The sequence below is a fragment of the Crocodylus porosus genome, unplaced genomic scaffold, assembly GCF_001723895.1.
Source record: "Crocodylus porosus isolate Cpor-Errol unplaced genomic scaffold, CroPor_comp1, whole genome shotgun sequence".
NCBI classification, from domain to species: Eukaryota; Metazoa; Chordata; order Crocodylia; family Crocodylidae; genus Crocodylus; species Crocodylus porosus.
The window spans coordinates 34,050,333-34,073,057 of record NW_017728909.1 but is presented as its reverse complement, the minus strand read 5'-3'; the positions used below and the strand labels follow the sequence as shown (position 1 = coordinate 34,073,057).

Sequence of the window (22,725 nt, the reverse complement as noted above, 5' to 3'; positions counted from 1 at the left end):
CTCTGACCCTATTTGCAAATATATACCTTTTGTGTTGCTAATAGAGTGTGTCTGTGACTGAAGGTTTTTTTCGCCTCCCGAGAAACGAACCGCGATTTTTACATCAGTTTGCTGGCCCAGGTCCTGGAGGGGGCTGGACTGGGATAGTGCGGCAGGGGGACCCTGGCCCAGACTCCTGACAGCTGCAGCTCAGAACTGGAAATGGAGGAGGGAGAATGGAGGCCCCTGCCATGCCCCCCCAGCTTGCTGACTCTGGTCTTGGCAGGGCTGGGCTCGTTCTGTGCAGATGAAGGGCTCTATCCACCTGCCCACCTGTCTGTAGTTTCTGGCTCAGCGAACAGCCACACACAGCTGTGAGCTGCAGCTGTCAGGAGGCGGGGATGGGCAGTGGGAGAAAAGAGCCCCTTGCCGGGTGGACCTGGCTTGGCCTCTCCCAAGCAAGATCTGAGCCAGCAAACTGTGTGTGTGGAGGAGGGCTGCACAGCAGTGATGCTCTGTTTCCTCACCCTCTTGCTAGGCCACACAGAGAGGAGACAAGGCCTCTTCTGTCTCCTCTTTGTGACAGCCCAGGGGAGGGGCTGAATCAGTACTCACCTGGAGCAGATGAGGACCAGACAAGATTAGCAAGGATCTGGTACTTCAATAAACTCCTCTAACCTAAAGCGCTGTAGTCTGATACTACATCCATCAGGATTTTCACAGTGGGATTCACCGTTTTTAAAGCATCTATGTGCAGTGAACATCTGTTCAGTTATGGCTGTAGAGCAATAAGTATGTCTATACCTAATCTGAGGGTACAGGAAGATCCAAAACATAATTATTTTTAAAGGCTTTTCTAAATGAATTTAAAGCCATGGTGACTAGGGGAGATAAGTAAGTTATTCTGGAACATTTGGGGGTGGTAATTCTCTCCCAGTAAGCTTGCATTCCTACTTTCCAGAAGTATAGGAACTTACACACTGAGTTGGCCCTTGACTTTGCAGGACTGGAGGTTAAAAAGATGAGACAGGTGAAAGAGACAAAGAAGCAGGCTGGAAGGGAGGAGGAGAAAATGGTGTAGTAAAACATAGCAGGATGAGTTTAAAATAGACTAATGATGTGTGTAATACTCAGCCAACCCTTAAAAATAATCACAGCCCATTTATATTTGTTTCTAATGCCTGCTTACATCCCCCAATGCCTATTTACATTATCATAATGGATCTTTATACACCTAAGGTACATTCAGAGACATTCAGGTTACTGTGCAGAGATTTGGTCCCGCACCTCAAGACAAAATATAGAAGAATTTTAAAAGATACAGAGAAGGGCAACATGAATGATCAGGGACACGGAGAGGTTTCCTTATGAGAAGAGAATAAATAGGCTGGGACTTTTCAGCTTAGACATGCTTGAGAGGGACATGATAGAGGTTTACATAATATTAACGGGTACACAGAAAGTAAATTTATGATTGACTGGCATGTCTACACAAGATACTGACTGCACAGTAGCTCATTACTACTGCACAGTAGTGTTGCGTGGCACAAAATGTGACGCAACACTAATGCACAGTAGTAATGAACTCCTGCTCAATCTGCATCACCAACAAGCATATCAGGAACACTACTGCGCAGTAACACCAGTTACTGTGCAGTCATTTAGGGCTTGTGCATGCAAGTAGTAAATGACTGCGCAGTAACAACTATGTCATATATACATAGCCACTGTCTCTTGAAATCCAGAACTTGGGGATATAAAATGAAGGTATTAGGTAGTAGGTTTTAAGATAACACCAGGAGCGTGCAATTAATTTATTCACACAGAATATTATTAACTTGTGAAACTCATTGGCTCAAGATATTGTGGAGGCTGATAGTTGCCCAGTTCAAACTGAAACTGGACAAATTCATGGAGGAAAAGTCCTTCAGTAATTACTGAATAAGACAGATAGAGATGCAGCCTATGAATGGAACTTCCTAAACCTCTGGCTGCTGGAAACTGCAGTGGGAGAGGAGCAGGAGATGCTAAAACTCAGGACGTGCCCTGCTCATTCTCCCCATCAGCGCCTGCTTTCTCTCACTGTGTGAGACAGGACACCAGCCTGGATAAGCCTACGGTCTGACCCAGGAAATGTCAGGTCTTACATTTTAATAGGATTTTTGTGTAGTTACTGTGTGTAGGTTTGCATATATGCGGTGTGTGTATTATTTTACTCTGTATACATTAAGCCATAGGTGTAGCAATCTCATAGTAGCAGCCTTTAGTTTGTCTGAATTCTAAAATAAAAGAATCTTTATGCTTAATTTTCTGTAATGTAGGGGTTTATTTGTTCCAGTGAGAACAGACAGGGAACAATAGAGCAAACATCTTTGTGGAGTGAAGAAAAATTGCAGGCTTCCACCTAAAACAGCAGGCAGCAACAGGAGATTAAAACCATGCAGAATAGTGCCACCTACTGACAAGTGTGCATAAAAAGTACACATAATAGTGCACATTAATACTTTGCTAGTTTCTCTATGTTAAACTTTTATAATCACTAAGTTTATTTTTTTCAATATTTCAATCTCCAAGAGATCTTAAAAAATTAAGATCCACAGATAGCATCAAATTATGAAATGAAAAAATGTGAACAAGTAAGATGCATTTTCCTCCAAAACAGTACATATATATTATTTGGTCAACCCATATTACATACCTATTTGTACCTGAATGTACTACAGCTACTAATGAAACCAACATTAAAACTTTAACATATTAACAGGAAATTTTGAAGCATCTAACTTTTGTAGGCCTTTTCCCATTAAACAAATAATTTTCAGGTACATACCAGAAGAGGGCAGCACCACCAAGGCCTCCAATAGTGACATCTATTAGACCATCATCATTTAAATCCATTTCTCCATGTATAGACTGACCAAAAAATTTCACTTTCTCCCCATCTCCGCCTGATGCAATACGCTGTGAAAAATCATTGATAACTTGAATCTATGTATGTACGTGTATACATATATATACACATAAGTATTCTATCTCAAATAAGTGCAAATAAGCTTTTAAAAATTTTGGGCTACTGGATTTTCACTAAAACACTTCTAAGAAGGATTACCACACTGATAAGCACAATATAAATTCCCAGATTTACTACTGTGTCTTTCACAAATGAATTTATATGTCAAAGCCTCCAAAGCAAGTCCAGCACTGCTAGTGAGAAATCAGCCCCACCATTATATTTTTGCCTGCTCACTGCACACTTGGGCCTGCAAATTAGTCAGCGTAGATGGCTGCTCAGAGAAGTCCTGGGCATGCAACCCAAATGTCTCTGTAAGGAGAGCCTGAGCATACCACTGAAGCCTGCACTCAGGTCTACTTTTGAGCTGTCTTTGCTGCCTAATTTGCAGGCTTTGGCAAGCACAGTGCATGTGTTAATGGAAGAGGCTTATTTCAGAGTGGCAGTCCTCAACAGCCTATGTAGACATAACCTGCATGTTCTGCCTGGATTCCCTTGATGTCAATGCCAAGTTTGCCACTGATTTCAGTTATTGTTGATTTAAGCCACGTGAGATTGGAACAGGGAACCCTGACCTTTGTTACTGAGGATAGTGTCAGCTGCAGTGTGCCAGCTGCAGAGATGCAGGCAATAGGAATGCAAGCATCAGAGCTGTTGGTAATGAAGAATGCTATTCCCCATTATGAGAGGGAGAGGACAGGTGACCCAAAGGGGCAGAGGCTGGGAGCCATAGAGGCCCTGCATCTGGGCTGTGTCAGCTGGGCCCAGGCTGGGCTTGGTGAAGGAGCTTCCTGCTGGATAGAAGTGAGGAGAGCCTGGGGACTGCAAGGGAGAGAGTCCCACAGGAAAGACAAGTTAGTTAAATGTCTGTCTCTGAGTTTAAGCATGAGGCTTGAGGTGAGGAGTACGGAAGCCACGGTGGGTGCCTGGCAAAGGTGCTGTGTATTTGGTTGATTTGGGGATGAGTCCCTTGGAGCTGAGAGCAGGCAGGCTAAGGGTCCTGGAATTAAGATCAGACAGGCCAAAACTCTTGGGACTGAGAGCAGGAGAGAGATGAAGCTTGCTTAGGGGAAAGATGCTCAAGGAAAGGCTGAGCCCAATGGAGAGCAGTGAAGCGCTGCAAAGAGTCAGTGTTTGACTGGGTCAAATAGAGGTGGTTCAATGATAAGCAAGACAGGGTGTGGTGTCACTCTAGTAATTTGAAGGCTGCCTCCTAAATTGAGTATCAAGGTCAAGGTGGGGCGGGCAAATACTGGGAAGTGCTGTGATGGATCTTGATATGAAATAGGCTTTAGATTGGCAGCCAGAGGCTCATGTCAGAGCCATGTGGGACACAAGGTGCCATTACAAGATGTAGTAAAGAAATTTAGGATCCGAAGCTCACAGAAGTGAACGGAAAGATTCACATTGATTTCAATAAGAGTTGGATGAGGCCCTAAGAGACTTATGATTCCACTCTCACCAAGGGTGTCTGTCTTAAGACATACACTTCTTATAGCAGACACTAAGTTTTAATTTCATACTCCATACCTGTGCATATTCTTTCCTTATAGTGGTGCCATTTCCATGATAAATGTATACAGCTCCCCGATGATCATCTTCTAAAGGAGATCCTATCACAATATCATTATATCCATCAAGGTTGAGGTCCTTTACTGAGGCAATTGCAGTTCCAAAGCGAGCACCACAAGGTTCATTCTTGTGAGTTTTGCAGGAATTATGTTTTAACAATGAACAGCAAGTTTGCTTTATAGGTTCGAGGCTCATTTGATACTCAAATGTTGTCTGCAGAAGGACAAATATAAGGTTTATGGACTCCAATCAACTTTTCTTCAAAGCAAATTTTTAAAAGCACTTACATCAAAGACAAACTGACACTTTCAGCAAACACTTAAAAGCACTAAACCAAGTGATATGAAAGTATCAACAGGGAAAAACTGTAGCTTCTAAGTTATGGCTATTGGCCTGATGTAGGTAAGGTAATGTATCTGTAGGTACATTTAACACAACTTACTGTAGTTATAGGCCATAAAAAGGTACAACTTCATGACAGCATCTGTACAATGGTTTACAGTTCAGCAGTTCAGTACTGGGCCCACTGACTAGCCATAGACCTAAGATACTGGAGGGTACTGGACCAAGATACTGCAGATGATGAGGTGGTTGGCACCAGGACTGCTAAGGAGGTAGTGCCAAAAAGCTGAGATGCTCAAAGATAATTAATACCCCCAGGAGCTTTTTAAAGTCTCATCTGTACCTGACATTTCAGCAAAATCATTTATAATCCAAGAGTACAAAATACTGACATAGATACACAAGATCAGGAAGCAGGTACATAAGACAAAAGGTTTCCTGGAAATCTTTTGTCCTGTGTGCTGTAATACATATGGGGTAGCAAACTCACCTGGCCTCACTAGCTGGATGAGTGACACAGGGCTGGCTCGCAGGCTAGCTCAGTCCTCTCCCTCCCAATCCCACTTTCTCCCCTCTCCAAACCACCCCACTCCCAGACTGGCTGGAGGTGGGTGGGGGGCAGACTTATAGTGTGTGGTTCAAGTCAGACCCAGGGGCAGCAGTGTTGGGTGGGTGATAGAGTTCTGTGGGCTACATTTGGCCCACGGTCCAAATCTTTGACACCCTTGATATACATTATTTGTTTAAAATAATGATCCAAAAATCTAATGAGCCTTTCTCTGCTTCCTGCCAATTGCAATCAGTCTTACCTTGTTCAAAGAATATACGTATACTTTTCCTTGTTCCTCTTTTTCAGTTCCCATATACATTGGAGCACCAACTAGAAGAATATCTGTAAATGAATCTTTGTTGATGTCTATTGTAGTAATAACACTGCCAAAATACGATCCAATCTGCAATAAAATGATAAGATATGTGATAAGCAGAGCTAGTAACATCACCCAATATCATAAGATCCTTTTTATTAGTTACTTATAAAATCAGATGGGTAAAGAATCAGGGGCTCAGAGTGAGACAGGACAGAGGCAGAGGGAGATGATTGATGATTTATTAAAAATCATGAAACATAACATTATATTAAAAAAAAAGACCAGACTGAGACGGGACATAGGGTTTCAGTTTGGAAGAGAACAGGCAGAACATCATGTGGCCATAAGAAAACATTGCCTTCCTGAACTGGAAATGAAACCCAAGATTCACAAGCCTCACAATCTGTTGTTAACAAATATCTTTGAAGCCCACTGGCAAAATGCTCTCATTCCTCTGCAGTGTAAAGGATGACAGTCTACCACTGCTATCACTGGCCATGTCTAGATGAACACGGACGTTTGGTTCCCCAGGGACAATTAGCAGTGGTGCACCTTGTGTTGCAGCTACTTGTCCCTGGGGAATGCCTGTGCCATGTGTGCTTTGGTACACAGCAAGTTACCCTGGGGGCAGTAGAGGAGGCTGGGGCCAGCATGTGCTGGCCCCACAAGCCTTACCTGGGGTCCTGGGGACCTCTTGGAGCTACTGCAGTGGTGATCATGTTGGGCGGAGCCTGGCTGGCAGCTGCAGCACGGCTCCTAGTGGGCTGGCTCCACTTTTCAGTGGTGTGCACTGCTCCAGTTTTTTTCTCCACAGGTTGTTTTTGCCCCTGGGATAACAGAAACCCATGGAGAAAAAAATTGGAGCAGTGCACGCATGGACAGTGCACCCTTGCAGCATAGAAAACACCTGACTTTGTGGTACGTGGCACTGCAGATGTGTTTGCGGTGCCACATACTGTATGGATGTGCCCACTTATTCTATTGGCTAAAGTGGCAGGCGTGAAGATTCATGGATGATGTCACGTAACAGCATTAAGGAATTTGTTTTTTCAGAAGCGGCATGCATGTGTGCACACGCACACACACACACATTATGGGTGCAAAGTTAAGAATGCAAGAAACAGCAAAAGCTAGAATTAATGTTGATGAGGCAACCTTATTTTAGCTCCCTTATAATGGTTTTTTGGGGGATTTTAAAAATATTTTTCCCTCCATAGGACCCCTGCCTCATTCAGTGAACAAGATGGATATTGCTCAATTAATGGGCATCTATTCAATATTTCATTTTATCCACATTGTTCAATGTATGGTGGTAGGCCGTATTTGTTGAAAAAAAGAACTGCTTTAATTAAAGCGCCAGGATTGTCTTGTGTATCAGCATCCCCACACTAAAAATGATGTTGGGGGCACTTTAATTAAAGCTCGCTGATGCTGGAGTCAGTTGGATCACAGTAATTACCATGCTCCAGCAGACTCAGTTAATTACAGTACATTGCAGCAGTCTCACTGCATGTGTATAGGTGTCCATTATGTCCCTCTGCCACAATTAAACCTACAGAAGATTGCATGGTACATATGAAGGTATGCATCAAAGATACAGTGTCAAAGCCTGTATGAAATGTGCATGTAAGATCATCAGCCATGAAATAGGATGAAATCTTTTGACTTTAGATATTAGAAAGGAGTTATCTTAAATATATATAGACAATCATTCTCTACATCTGCGCTGTGCTAAAATACACTTGACAATGAGGGGGAAAGGGACTTCTTCCCTGATCCTTAGTCCTTAAAGCAGGAGCAGGAGCCTACTCAAAATTTCACCACTCTGCAGAGTATGAAGTGGAACTCTGCAGCTACTTCATCTGTCTTTCTCATGACACAACAAGGGGTAAGGGAACTGCTGTGGTTATGCCACCTCCACTCAGTTTACGCTGGGAATATTCTCCAAAGGGAATCTCTGGCTGGTTTAAGTGTACTCAGCACTGCTGAGTAGACCAGAGAATCCAGCTCATATTTCTTTGGGAATCTATAAACATTTTACATTTCAAATTTCTCTTTCCACTGAAATAATGCTGCTAACATTTTATTTCCAATATTCCACTTAGATTTTAATTACAAATACATACTTGTTTTCCTTTTAACCTCTGTATTATTTTTACATCTTTTCCTTCCATTTTATAAACAATAACTTGGCCTGTGTGATTATATCGAGGTTGTCCAGCAATGTATAGAACTTCTCCAGGTGTTGTTGCAGAATTTACTGTATATCCTGGGAAAAATAAAATAATTCAAAATGTTGCATTAAGTGATGAGATTCAAATTTTTTTTAAAGCTCAATCCCACAGACACACTTCTAACTCCAGTTCTGATAAGAAGTGCTAGTAGATGCATATGAAGGACCTGAGCATGTTCTGGTGTACAGTGACTGCTGAGCCATGATCACTGTGGTCTTATCTAACAAGACTGGTTGGATCCTTCTTTGACAGGCTAACTGGCCTTGAGGATAAAGAGGAAGCTGCAGTTTACTAAGCTACTACTTTACTAAGGCTCTTGACACTGTCCTGCATAACAGTCAAGTAAACACTTTAGGAAATTATTACATAGTTGAAATCATCATAAGTTGGCTCTAACAATTTCATGCCACAGGTTGCCATAGTGTCCCTGGAGGTGTCTCAGCCCTTATACCAGGGGCAGGCAAAATATGGCCTATGAGAGTGGAAGTGAGGTGCCCATGTGTACAGCCCCAAACATACCTTACTGCCTTGCTCCCACCCTCGTCAGTGGAAGGGCCCAGTCCTTTTGCATGGGGCTATTGCTGCAGCCCCCAGGGACCTACTCCACTTCCCAGGTCTCCTGCTGGCTCTGGGCAGCAGGTAGGGATGCAGTTGGGCAGGAGCCCTGAGTGTGGGGCTCTAGTTGGGGCTGGTGGCAGTGCAAAGCCTGCGCCCAGAGGTGTGGTAGCAGCGCAGAGCTTGGGTGGGATGTGAGGGAGGGTGGGTGTGTGTATGTGGGGACCCCTGCTCTACACTCCACCTAAGGTGCACAGCCCTAGCAAGCAGCAGCAGCAGCAGCAGCAGCAGCAGCAGCAGCAGCAGCAGCAGATGGATTGCTCAGGATGCTGGTGCCCGTAAGGATGAAGCTCCGGCCAGCGCTGCACATTGCAACAAGGGGTGCAGCCTCTGCCAGGCAGTCTGTATCACTGGCATTCCCTGCCAGTCACGAGCAGCCCCTGCACTTGCCAGGCATGGAAGGGAAGCACCAGGCACTGGAGCCGGCTGCCTTCCCCACCAGAGCTGTGCAGCCTGGAGAGAAGCATCAGGCACTGGAGCCGGCTGCCTTCCCCGCCTCCCAGAAGAAGGTGCCTGGGGCTTTCCTCCCCTGCTGCACAGCAGCAGTGGGAAAAGCAGCCCTAGCTGGAGCCACACCCTGCTGGGCGCCTGTGCCCTGAGCACCCTGCCTGCTGCTACACCATGGGGGAAGTGCCCTCACCCCCCACCATCCCTCATACCCCACAAACCCCTTGCATACACACCCTACCCCCACAACTCCCCACATATATGCAACCCCCCAACATATCCTATATACACACAGCCACACCCCCTCATAAACCCTCCCCCACCATACACATCCACCCACCAGACATACACACAGACATACACGCATACACCATCACCAGATACACACACCCACACCCTACCACATGCAGCCCCACTCCCACACCCCACCATACACCCCCCACACTATACAAGACTAAGAATTTATTTTCAATTATTATGCAATCACTTCTATATACACTATGCAAACACAAATCATGACAAAATATTTTTGTAATAAAATTAAAATATGTTATAGTAGTTCTTTGACTTTTAGTGTATGATTTGGTTTTCTTCTGGTTCTAAGATGGCAACTGCCCCTCCTAAAAGGAGTATTTCTGGGGGGGCAAAGGGAAGGGTGTCTGGTAGCAAAGGTCAGGGGTTAGGGGAAGGGACCTCTGGTCCCAAGGTAGTGACAAGAGGGCAGGGCAACTGTCAAGGGGCAAGACTAGGCATGTGACCTTCGACAGCTCACCAAAACTCGTGAAGTGGCCCTCCACCTGAAATAATTGCCTGCCCCATCCTATCCATTTCACTCTCTTTTGGGCAGTCACCCCTTCTCTCAACCATCAAACTCTGACGTGTTTAGTTTCTAGATAAAGGGAGGCTGCCCCAGGGCTTTCCAAACTTGACCTTACTCTCATGACAACAGGTATCTGTGGTCATTATGTGGCTCTGACCACCTCTTTACACTATACCCATGCCTCACAGGTGATACTTCTTCCTGTTGTTATGTGCCGCTCTTGGGCTATAGGCTCCCAGCCCCAGTCCTTGCCCCTCATGGGCCACAGGTTCCTTGGCCTCTGGTTGTGACTCCTGCTCCTAGGTCAAGTGAGACTCCTGGGCCCCTCTGGCTCTGTCAGTCTCCAGATGTGGCCTTGCTTGGCCTTTGGCCCCTCTCTGGGCCCTGGCCCCACTCCTGGACCAGTCAAACCTTTGGCTTCCCTGGCCTTGCAGACACTCATCCCTCCAGGCCTCCAGACCTTTGGGACTGCTGATGCTTGACCCTCTCAGGGCCCTGGGCCCCCATTAGTCCCACACTCTTTGCTCTCTGTCTCCTCTGTCCCCACACTCTGCCCTGCTCTGGCCCCACTCTGTCCTTTCTCAGGCTCCAGCTTTGCTCCCAGGTGTGGCTCACACTTGCTTTTCTCTAGGCACTTCTACCTTTGCCTGTGTCAGGCTTCAAGCTACAGGTCCTCTTTACTCAGTCCCTCCTGGGTTCCGGGTCTCCCCAACAGGGGCTATGGCACCCACACAGGGGTTACAATCCCCCCCAACAGGGGCTATGGCCCCACACAGGGGATACAGACCCCCAACAGGGGCCAAATGTCCCCCAGAGGGGCAATGGCCCCTCAACAGGAACTACAGCCCCACACAGGGGATACAGCCCCCCCAACATGGGCTATGACCCTACACAAGGGTTATGGCCCCCCAAAAAGGGCCAAGTGGCCCCTGCAGGGGCTATCACCCCTGTGGGGCCCACAGGTCCCACCCCATGCCCCACCCCAGCCCCCTGATTGCTGCCCCACTTGGCCCATCCCTTGCCAGCTGCTGCAGCCTCCTGATGGCTGCCCCACCAAGCACCATCCCCTGCTCCCCCACACTCCCCAATGGCAGGGCCGGGCTGGGGGGGGTCTGGGGGAATGGGCAGGGCTAGCGGGGGTCCCCCCCATAGTCCCCTTCCCCCTCCTCCAGCCCCCATGACCCCTTAGCACTGGAGCCCTGGGCTCAGCACCAGGGCAAGGGGCCAACCACAGACTGTGCCCTGAAGCAACTGGAGACTGGGTCCTCCACAGAGATGCTGTGGCTACCAGAGCATCTCTGTGGTTGACCCCTCACCCTGCTTTTTTTAACATATTTTTTTTAGACCCCTGGATATCCAGGGGTCTAATTTTCTCCCCGCAGTGAACACTTTTTTGTTCCTGCACATGCCTCTTGCCCCCTCTTGAAGGGGTTTGAGATGGGACAAGAGGCACATGTGCATTGAGTGCAGTGGGATGTGCCTCCACAGGCTGGATCTGGCCCACAGGCCACTGCCCCCTGGGCACCCCTGGTCTAGGAAATGACCTATGGCAGAAAATGGGTTTGCGTAGATTTAAAAGGGGAAGACTGAGAGGAGATATATAACAACAGTCTTTCAGTATGTAAAATGTGGTTAAATCATCTATCTCTTTGTCCAATGGTGTATGGATAAGAAAAAATGAACTTACTTTGCAGCAAAGATGAATTAGATTGAATTTTCAGAAAAAGAAATTTAACTTTTTTTTAGCAAAACTCCAGAACAAGCCACCCTAGAAGTACTGTGAAACAGGTGTTTATCTAATTTTTTCTTAGTAACCAACACAGAAGGAGTTGCTTCTTCTGTGCTGGTTACTAAGAAAATATTAGATAAACACATGGTGGGAATGGTCTAAGTACACTTGAACATCTTTAAGTATAGGAGCTGCACTAAAAACTTTTTAGCTTTACACACCTATGACGTATATTTCAATTATTATTTCTAAAATGCTAAAATATTGGCATGTAGACATTTCCCTAGAATCTATTTTCTCTAAAGTGGCTGAAAGTCAGGGCAAGATCATTTGAGAGAACACACAACATTCATAAGAAAATATTTTGAGCTGGATCATTTCTCTTACCTAAATAAGCTGCAAGAGGTTCATTTTTTTCAGACTTGTCACGAAAGGTATTATTTCTTGGCATAAAAACTGCATTGTCTTTTTGCATGACCACTGTCCCATTCCAGTCGTATGCCCCAACTGCTCCAAGCATGATCCAATCCTTACTCAGAGAAAAGAGTGTTACTTATTTAACATTTTTAAATCTTCTTTTATCATTACCTTGTATTTGATTCATGTTTCACATATACTTTCAATATTTAGTCACAACATTAGCATAGTCTTCACAATCATAACACATGATTTAAAAAAACAACAAAACAACAAACTTTGGACCAGTGAAGGGAAGCAGCACAGGGGAAACTGATTTCTACAGCTTCACTCCATCAAAGGAAAGGAGGGAAAGACCAGTTAGGAGATGCACCAGTTTAAAGCTATTCTTGGTAGTCTCATTGGACAATGAATTTTGGACAGTTCTCCTTCAATGGAACCCCTAATGGTCTGATGTTCTCTTGTGCCAGCAGGAGTGAGTCTCACCCTGCAGATGGATGGTCTAAGAACACTTGAAGATCCTTAAGTGCAGGAACTGGGCTACAGAGCTTCTAACCTTATATACCTGTGACACATATTTCAATTATTATTACTAAAATGCTAAAATATTGAAGTGTAGACATATTGGAAATATTGGGAATGGGGCAAATGCAGCCCATCATCAATTTGTTCAGGTACCAACAATCTTAAATTTGTTTGTGAAACTATGGTTATGCTCATGATTGCTTGGCCCGTTGAATACTTCAAGTTAATGTACAGCTAAACATAGCTGAAGCTTTCCTTTGGCTTCTGCTCTGGATAATGTCACTTTGTAAGGGCTAACACACTTTGGGTACAGACAGATGTAATAACTATAGTGATATCAAAGGATATAAATATAAGCTTATTTGCTGCAACTGTTATATCTGCATGATTCTATAGTGATACAAGTGTAGCAAAACCACTCCAATCTTTTTTCATTCAAGGGTCAAAGTTAGGGTGACTAAGCTAATTTATATCACTACAGGCTCCTGCAGATGTAACAGATTATAACAACAAACACCTTCCCAAGTAACAGCTCTCACTCTCCTTGTAAAGCAGCTTCACTGTACATTAGTTCATGCTATTTCTGAAGCATAAAAAGTCTGCTATGGACCTCAGTGTAAAAATGGAGAGAGTATTTCTGAAACAAAGTATCTATGAAACAAGGTTTGGTGTTCCATGTTTTACCAGTGATATACTTTAGCTGTATTCAAAAAAATGTGGAAGATCTTTTTATTTGGGTCAGTTTGTCTCTGATAATTTTGGACTTTCTAAGTGTATTTACTCTCCCCTTTTGTTTTTGTTTTTGTTTTTTGCTATATTTTGTCTTTCTTAGAGTCTGGTTCATTGGATCCCACTTTTAATTGCCAGTTAAATTTTGTGCGTTGTCCAGATGACTGTATTTGCATTTTACTTTTTTCAGAATAAATAAATACATACAGATTCATAAATAAATAACTACTTTAAAAAATATACTTCTTAACAATCAATTTACCTGAGAATAATGAGCACTGAAACCAGCTTGTGACATTTCCATTTCAAATGAGGATGCCTGCTGGTCTGTTGTAGCTACAATAAAATAAAATAAAATACAAATTTTAAACATATGGATTTCCTATATAAACAAATATGAATAGTAATAGAATGAGATGGCATGAAATTATATAGTAAACTAGAGTTTTCTCTAAACTTGGTTTGCAATACATAATTACTAGTGTTCATGACTCAAGGAATGTGTACTATCATTACAAAAGAGAAGCTTTTTCTGTTCCAATCCTTGTTTCCAGTCTTATAACCTGTTCTAAAAATATTTTTTCACTGAAACAGACCAAGATGTCCCTCAGTGCCACGGTAAATATGTTTGGAACGTTTGATAAATGAGTTCAAACATTCTTCAGTTGAGCCAAGAAGAGCAAAACCACCATTTGTGTGACCTTTTATTTGTATGGAAATAACTGAAAAATGGTAGACAAATGGCCATTTTTTTATGAGACATACTTGGTATTTGGAGTGCTTGAACTTTCCACATCAAAACCTCACACCAGGAAAAACTCTTTTGTATTTTTTTCCCAAGCATCTATTCAGTGAGCCTTGGAGAAGATTCAAGGTGCAATGGCTGCAGGGAAAGGGTAGACTCCTTCAAACCTTTCCAAAAAAACACTGCAATGTTCCATATTTTTTGTTAGGTTGCTCTGAGTGAGGCAGGAATCTGGTGACCTGGTATTATACCCCATCTTTTTCAGAAGGCAACTGCCCAGCGTCTTATTATATCTTCAAGGGGCTAACTGGCTTTCTGGTTCTTATCACTTTGAACATGAGGTAGCAGGTAAAGTCATCTTCCTCACTCTTAATACAGGAAATATTTTCAGGGGAGGAAAAACCTGCTTGTTCCCTCATTCACCAGTGACAGGACTCAGAAACCTCTCTGCTTTCCAATGCTAGATGCAGCCTTTATCTTATTCTGTGGCTTGATACAACTTGAAAAGCAACCTGGCAGAAGAGCAGGGAAGGTTATAATATCTGCCATGAGGTTCGCTTGACAAAAAAAGCATAGTATGAGAACTAGACAATTGTCAAAGCATGTGACACATCCATGTGTAACTGAGCATGGCCACATGTATTCTAGATGCTGAAGTCACCAGAAGAACCTGAATCTGTGAACAGCAGGACAGATCACAGGGACTTTTCACTTCAGCAAGAAGGAATAATTTTCTTGTAAATTGTCAATCTCTGGGATCTTGCATTAAGGGGAGACATGATCACAAGCACCAATGGAATATGTTACATGTGCAAACAGAAACCAGTAGATTTTAAGGGATCTAACAACAGCTTTGCCAAGCATGAAGAAAGTGTTTTATTAAGCTCTACAGCAGGGGTGGGCAAAATATGGCCCATGGGCCACATCCAGCCCACAAGGCCATTCTATCCGGCCTGCAGGGTCCCTAAAAAAATGTAGAAAATTAATATTTCTCAGCCCTTGGTTACAGGAACCAAGGGCAGTAGGACCCAGGGGAAGCCTGGTGGGCTCCCACAACAGCAGGGCCTGCCCACCCCTGCTCCAGAGCCGGAAGCCCGAACTGAGGCTCCTGGCCTGGAAACATGTGCCTGGCCTGGTGTGGGAGGTTCAGGTAAGGGGAGGGGGACCCTGGGCAGAGAAGGAGTGCGGGGGGGAGGCAGCCCTACTCCGCCCCCTGTCCGGTGCCCTGCACTGCAGCTGTTCGCAGCCCTCCCGGGGCTGCCTGTGCCTGAACCAGACAGTCCCATGTGGGCTGCGAGCGCCTGCAGTGTGCAGTGGCGGAAGGGCCGCTTCCCCCCCCGTGCTCAGTTTTTCCCTGGGCTCCTTCCTTGCATGGAGAAAAGCAGCCCCTCTTCCGCCCCATGGCTGGCGCTCCACGCTGCAGGTGCTTGCAGCCCATGTAGGGCTGCCTGGAGCAGGCACAGGCAGCCCCAGGCAGGCTGTGAGCATCTGCAGCGCAGGGCCTTGGACATGGGGTGGGCAAGGGGCTGCTTTTTCCCTTCCCCCATGCTCAGCACCAGTTTATAACCCAGCTGGTGCTGGGCGTGGGGAAAAGTGGCCAGCACCTTGCATGAGGCTGCCTGAGCCTGCGCAGGCTGTGAGAGCTGCTTTTCCCCACACTCAGCAACAGCTTCTTCCCTGCTGATGAGCAGGGCGTCGGGACTGTGCGCTGCCACCCACCTGTACCACGGGGCTGGGGGGGGGCACTGGGTGTGAGTGGGCAGGGAGCCAGCAGGGGCGTGGGGCCCGCACCAGTGTCCTGGGGCCAGTGCTGGTGGGGCCCAGAGCAGGGTGGCAGGAGCATGGGGTCCTAACTGCCGGGGGCTTTATGGAGCCAGTCCAGCTCCATCCTCTGCCAGCCCCCCAGGCCCCTGCCAGCCTGCGCCCCACTCTGGGCCCCACCCATGCTGGCCCTGGGACATTGGTCCCAAGACATTGGGTCGTTGGTCCCAAGATGATGACCAGGGGCCGGGTTCCTGTCAAGGTGTAGGGCACCTGTCAAGGGGCGGGGCTACACATGTGGCCCTCAACAGCCTGTCAAAACTGGGTAAGTGGCCCCCTGCCCAAAATAATTGCTTGCCCCTGCTCTACAGCTACGTATTTGCTAATACTTGATATCTCCAGTGTACAATTTTAAACACTCAGCATTGGTTATTCCACCATGAGTAGGTCCTAATTGTTGAATAGAAGATGATATAATAGCTATTTTGAGTATCTTAAATTGTATGTTACTAATTGCCGTGCTAATACTCTATGTCTTTTTTTTAATTGCCAAAGATTCTAAGTAAGTCTCCTTAAACAAAAAACAAAACAATCCCTGACCCCAACAAGCAAAAAACAAAAAAACCCCTTTGTGCAAAACCTTCTTGCCAGTGTAGAGGGTGGATAAAACATAAAACTGCTGTTAGAAGTACAGTCCAGGCCATGATTGGAGTCATATGAAACAGATTATGAGTAAAAATGTGTTTGCTCCCATAGTATTGAATGGCACAGTCTTTCTTGGATTGAGTTTTGTTGCTTTTTTAAATTTTGTCTCCTTTCTTTCTTTTCTTTTTTAAACAAATAACAATAATTCAAGGAAAAAAAATGTAAGATTACTACAATAGGACACAATAGGAAAGGATATGCCAAATGGGTGTAACATGGCTGAGTTAACTTTGGTGTCATAGCCTGTCTTTAATAAGAAACTCATCTTCTGAAACTCTTTAATGAGTTTAAATTCTGAGTCTCAATAGCAGGAGGAAAAAAATGTAGAAGGGAAAGGTACAAGGGAAAGAGAAGCTAGTAAAAGAGAGGGTTGATTGGATCAGTTAAGAGAAATGGAATAATTAAGGCCCAGAGGGACAAGGGAGTAAGCAACTAGTTCAGGTGATGGGATACGAATCCTTAGTCTCCATTGAGAGCATGATTAACAATCCATCTTGTGGATGATTTCTTATTTTATAATTTATGTTCAGGTCTGTTTTTGAAGGATTTTTTGTTTTTAGTTCAGGGAAGGAGGGGGTTTAAGGACACAATGATGGAAAGTTCAGGGAGGCTACAGTGTTCTGCCATAGGCATTTATATATTTCTGGAACTCATGCACAGGGAATATTTTCTTTCTTTCAGGTCATTTAGTTCAGTTCAATAGCTATGTTACTCAAATTTGGGAAACCATTTAGGGGTTGAAAAAAGCAGGAAAGATCACTTTTCTATTCTACCCCATGAATAAAATCTAAGTTTGGGAGGCTAAACTCTAAAATTTTGGTAAGCAGAAACATATAGTTAAATTTATAACCTGCATATAAATACTTCATTTGTTTAATAAACCAGTTATATTTTTTAGCAAATACACAGCTTTTCCTTTTGAATCCAGCATATTTATTTTAACTAAGGCATTTTTATTTAACTAATAAACAATTAAAATGCTTTTTTTTTAGTATTCTTAATTGCAATATGAATCATGATCTTTAATGAGATGATATGTTGATGATCCAGCATTCACAGCCACACATTGCTTTGGTTACAAGGACATCACGCCTGTCCCTCCTTCGGACGATGACATAGTCAATACGATGCCAGTGCTTGGAGTAAGGGTGCATCCATGATGTCTTCTGGTTGGGGAGACGGAGCACACTGTTAGATATCAGAAGTTCGTGTTCAGCACATAGTCTGAGCAGGAGAAGAGCTCTGCTGTTGTAGCTTCCGATCCCGTGCTTCTTGATGATGTCATTCCATGCTTGGTAGTCAGAGCCAATCCTGGTGTTGAAGTTGCCAAGGAGGATGAGGCAGTCAGACTTCTCTTCACATCTGTCAATCTAACTAAAGCCTTTGACACAGTGAACTGTAAAGGGCTCTGGGAAATCATAAAGAAGTACAGATGCCCCCCAAAACTGATCAATATGGTTCGACAGTTCCACAACGGCAGGATGGCATGTGCCTTTGCGAATGGTGAATGGTTTGACCCCTTTCCAGTCACAAATGGTGTCAAGCTGGGCTGTGTGCTCAAACCTACCCTCTTCAGCATGGTATTCTCTGCTATGCTATCAGATACCTTCCAAGATGATGATGACCTTGGTATGGGGATCACGTATCGTTTTGATCGAGACATGTTCAACCTGCGCAGTCTCCGAGCAAGCAGTAAAGTCCAGACAGCCACACTTTGCAACTTCCTTTTTGCTAATGACTGTGTGTTTTGTGCAGGCTTACAGGCTGACACGCAACGAGCCATGGACCTACTCTCATCAGCCTGTGACAACTTTGGGCTCACTACTAACATGAAGAAGACTGAAGTGATGTTTCAACCTGTATCTGGAACAACACCCCGGGAACCACACATCTCAGTTACAGGCCAACAATTGTTGATGGTCAACAAGTTCGCCTATCTAGGCGGCACGTTCTCTCATGCTATCCACATTGATGACGAAGTCAATGCAAGATTAGCAAAAGTTAGCATGGCCTTTGACAGACTCTGTAAGTCAGTCTGGGACTGCAGAGGCATCAGAATGTCGACAAAACTGAAGGTTTACAAAGCCATCATCCTTCTGACCCTCCTTTAGGCCTATATAACTGGGACCATTTACCAACATCATGCCAGGAAACTAAACCACTTGCACTTGTGCTACCTGCGAAAGATATTAAAGATCAAATGGCAGGACAAGATTCCGGACACCAAGGTAAGACAGCTAAGATGGGCCGGCCACCTCTCAAGAATGCCTGACACTCACCTGCCAAAGAAAGTCTTCTATGGCAAACTGTCAAATGGAGTATGCTTTCACAGTGCACCAAAGAAATGGTACAAGGGCACCCTAAAGAGTTTTATTATTGACCCAGAATTGTGGGACCAAATTGCTTGCAACTGTCCATCCTGGAGGTCCCAAATCCACAGAAACAATAAAGAAATGTGTGGCCAGAAAAACATTCTTTCTCCTTTTCCCCTTCCCTTTTTCTTTCCCACTTTTTTTCTCTCTTCTTCCCTCCCCTCCCTCTGCTGGATGCGGTTTTCTTCACCTGCAAAGGATGAAAATATAATTGCAATGTCCATCTGTAGTTTATATGGAACAATCGTAAGTAAAAATAAAGTAATCCATTTAGGAAAAAAAAGTTGCCTTTCACTATTTTCAAAAAATAAAATGTAAAAAAATAAAGCTGAAATAAATGTATGATGACCCAGGTAGTTGACCAAATGCAAACAGTCAGAAGTGTAATGTGTGGTGGGCAAGAGGGACACCAGCCACAGGCCCCAACTTTGTGGAGTGCTGGACAGACACTCCACCAGAAAGCCCACTCCCCAGAAGCAGAAGCAGCAGCTCCATATCTTTGCTGTTGTGCCAGCAGCCAGGTGCATGCACATCATTCTACTCCTGTAGCAGCAACTGCTGGAGTGAGAAGAACACACCATGGCATCAGCTGGAGACTTCTTTGAGTCCCCAAAGCAGGAAGATTCCTGGGCCCTCACTTCTACTCCTTGGTTCTCCCTCCCCTCTGGTACTCAGTGGCATACCTCTCTGCCATGCTCATTATGCCTCTGTATGTGGTATAATTTCTTAGAGCTATTTTCAGGTGCAGGGCCATGAGGCATAGACCCTGGATCACTTTGAAAGGGCTATAAGACCTATTCAGCAAGGGCTAAATTGAGACACATGTGATACCTGCCCTGAATTGGAATCAATTGTGAAATGAAGAAAGAACCAAAATAAAATCACAGACACGCACTAGTATTCAAATATGCAAGGCACCGAATGTGCCCATGTATGTGTTTCAGCACAATTGCTGTGATAATTGTCCTTTGATAAAATGCTCATAGACCCCCAACCAACAGTGTGCCCAGGGCCTCCAGAATCATTGAGCTAAGCCTATCCTCTGGGGTAGCAAAAAGAAGTACCACATTTGGTGTGAAGACTATATTAATCACAAGACATTATGCCTGAATGCTTATGAACAAATAAGGATAAACCTTTCTTCATCCTAAAGCTAAAAAGACTCTAAAGCGATCCAGGAATAAAATAAGTGATTTAAATTGAAGTCTCCTGCTTGCTGATTTTAATCACAATTTAAATCCTTTGAATTAAGCAACCCACCTTATACTTTACTTATCCCTTCTATCAAACAGTGAGTTATCCCCATGTTCTGTCACCTTCAGATCTCATAGTAATTTCTGCACCTAATTATTTCAGAGCACATCTCTGAGGTATTAGGCTGCTGGTTACCCTATTGTCAATATATTGTAGTTCAAACCTAGGTTGTATTTCAACCCTACATCCTGACCTACACAAAGGATTAACCAAAACAATCTGAGAACTGGTTAAAAGTTTATTGTGACTGATTTCCTCCTTTGTTTAAATTAATAACCTATTTTGGCACAAACAACACTTTTTGCTAGAAAGTATATTATTTCTTATTGTAAGAGGGTTCTTTTTTTCAGCTAAATCTTTCCCTTTAGAAGGCCAAGAATTTACTCCCTCCAAATAAATGAAGTTTACAAGTAAGGAAATTAAGTCTTCCATAGCCAAGAAAGAAAAATAAGATTTGAAAGAAACTGTAGTATTTAAAAACAATCCAGTTAAAAAATACTGTTACTTTACCAGTTGAAATGCTAACAAGGCCCCTAAAAATACCTAAAAGTAAACTTTAATTTGTAACATCTTTATAAATATTTTCTCATATTTATATTATTTCATAGTATCATAGTGCTTAGGGTCAGAAGGGACCTAAACAAATCATCAGGTCTGACCCCCTGCCCTGGGCAGGAACAGGTGTTGGGGTCATATCACCCCAGCCAAATATCTGTCCAGCCTCCTCTTGAAGACCCCCAAGGTAGGAGAGAGTACCACCTCACTTAAGAGTCCATTCAGCCGTAACTGTAAAGTAATATCTCCTGATGTCTAGCCTGAACCTTCTCTCTAACAATTTATGGCCATTATTCCTAGTAACTGCGGGTGGCGCCCGTGGGAACATAGACTCCCCCAATTGCCACTGGTCCCCCCGGTGAGTTTGTAAATGGCCACCAAATCCCCTCTCAGCCTTCTTTTGTGGAGGCTGAATAGGTTCAGACCCTTTAACCTCTCTTCATAGGGCCTGCCCTGCTGCCCCTTGACTATGCGAGTGACCCTCTTCTGGACCCTCTCAATGCTAGCCACATCCCTCTTGAAGTGCAGCGCCTGGAACTGAACACACTACTTCAACTGTGGCCTGACCAATGACCAATGCTGCATAGGTGGGAAGGATCACCTCCTTGGACCTGCTTGTGATGCATCTGTAGATGCATGACAAGGTGCAGTTGGCCTTACTGACCGCTTCCTTGCATTGGTAGCTCATGTTCATCCTGGAGTCAACAGTGACTCCAAGATCCCTTTCTGCCACTGTGTTGACAAGAATGGTGTTCCCCAGCCTATATGTGTGTTGCTGGTTACTTCTCTGTAGATGCAGCACCTGCGCTTGTCTGCACTGAATCCCATCCTATTCTCATCCGCCCACCTCTGTAACCTGTCTAGATCTAGCTGGATTCTGTCCCTTCCCTCCAGTGCCCACCTTGCCGCACAACTTGGTGTTATCAGCAAATGTGGACAACGTGCATTCCACACCCACATCCAGATTGCTGATAAAGATGTTGAACAGTACAGGCCCCAGATCCAAGCCCTGGGGGTCTCCACTGCCCACAACCTTCCAGGTCGAAAACAACCCATCCACCACCACTCTCTAGGTGGCCAATTTGCCACCCATCTGAATGTGTAGGCATCAATGCCGCAAGCACCTAGTTTTTTTAAGAGAATGTGGTGGGAAACCGTGTCAAAGGCCTTCTTAAAGTCCAGGAAGATGACATCCACCCCAACACCCTTGTCCAGGGACTTTGTGACCTGATCATAAAAAGAAAACACGTTAGTCAGGTAGAATCTGCCCTCAGTGAACCCATGTTGGTTGCCCCTGAGCATTACCTCCCCTGCTGGGCCCTTGCAGATGTGTTCCTTGGTAATTTTCTGAAAGGTCTTCCCAAGGACCGAGGTAAGACTGACTGGCCTATAATTGCTGGGGTCCTCCTTTCTCCCCTTCTTGTAAATGGGGACATTGGCCCTTTTCCAATCCTCTGGTACCTGGCCAGTGCCCCACAAGCACTCACCCCGCTATGATCCCTGCCAATTCCCTCAGCACTCTTGGGTAAAGAACATCTGGACCTACTGAGTTAAACATGTCCAGCCCCTCCAAAAGTTCCCTAACTAGGTTGTCCCTGACCCTAGGCATGGCAGTGCCTGCCCTGGGTCTGTCCGCAATTCTAGTGGGGAAAATGTCCTGGTCCCTGTTCAGGAATATGGAGGCACAGAATTCGTTAAAGAGGTCTACTTTTTCATTTGCTGCAGTCACCAGATTGTGAAGCCTATCCTGAAGGGGTCCCATGTTACCCGGTGTCTTCTGCTTACTTCCTATGTATTTGAAAAAGGACTTTTTATTATCCTTAATTCTGGTTGCTAGCCCTAGCTCTATCTTCCCTGACAGTGAAGTAGTGCCTCCTGATGTCTAATCTGAATTTACCCTCTGCCAGCTTGTGACCATTATTTCTAGTCACTCCTGGTAGTGCTTGGGGACTCCCCTAATGCCTGCTGCTCCCCTCTGACTAGTTTGTAACAGGCCACTAGATCCCCCCTCAGCCTTCTCTTTTGGAGGCTGAACAGGTTCAGGT

General features: G+C 44.7%; 1 protein-coding gene across 1 annotated transcript in view; it reads right to left on the bottom strand.

Moving 5' to 3' along the window:
• Positions 1 to 22,725, bottom strand: part of ITGA1 (integrin subunit alpha 1) — a 125,427-nt gene that overhangs the window by 30,075 nt on the left and 72,627 nt on the right. Inside the window, exons 10-15 of the mRNA XM_019532041.1 lie at positions 13,551 to 13,624; positions 12,005 to 12,146; positions 7,899 to 8,041; positions 5,713 to 5,856; positions 4,520 to 4,774; positions 2,810 to 2,940 (exon numbers count right to left, since the gene is read on the bottom strand). Of these exons, the coding sequence (XP_019387586.1) occupies positions 2,810 to 2,940; positions 4,520 to 4,774; positions 5,713 to 5,856; positions 7,899 to 8,041; positions 12,005 to 12,146; positions 13,551 to 13,624 (889 nt within the window). The remainder of the gene's footprint in view (positions 1 to 2,809; positions 2,941 to 4,519; positions 4,775 to 5,712; positions 5,857 to 7,898; positions 8,042 to 12,004; positions 12,147 to 13,550; positions 13,625 to 22,725) is intronic.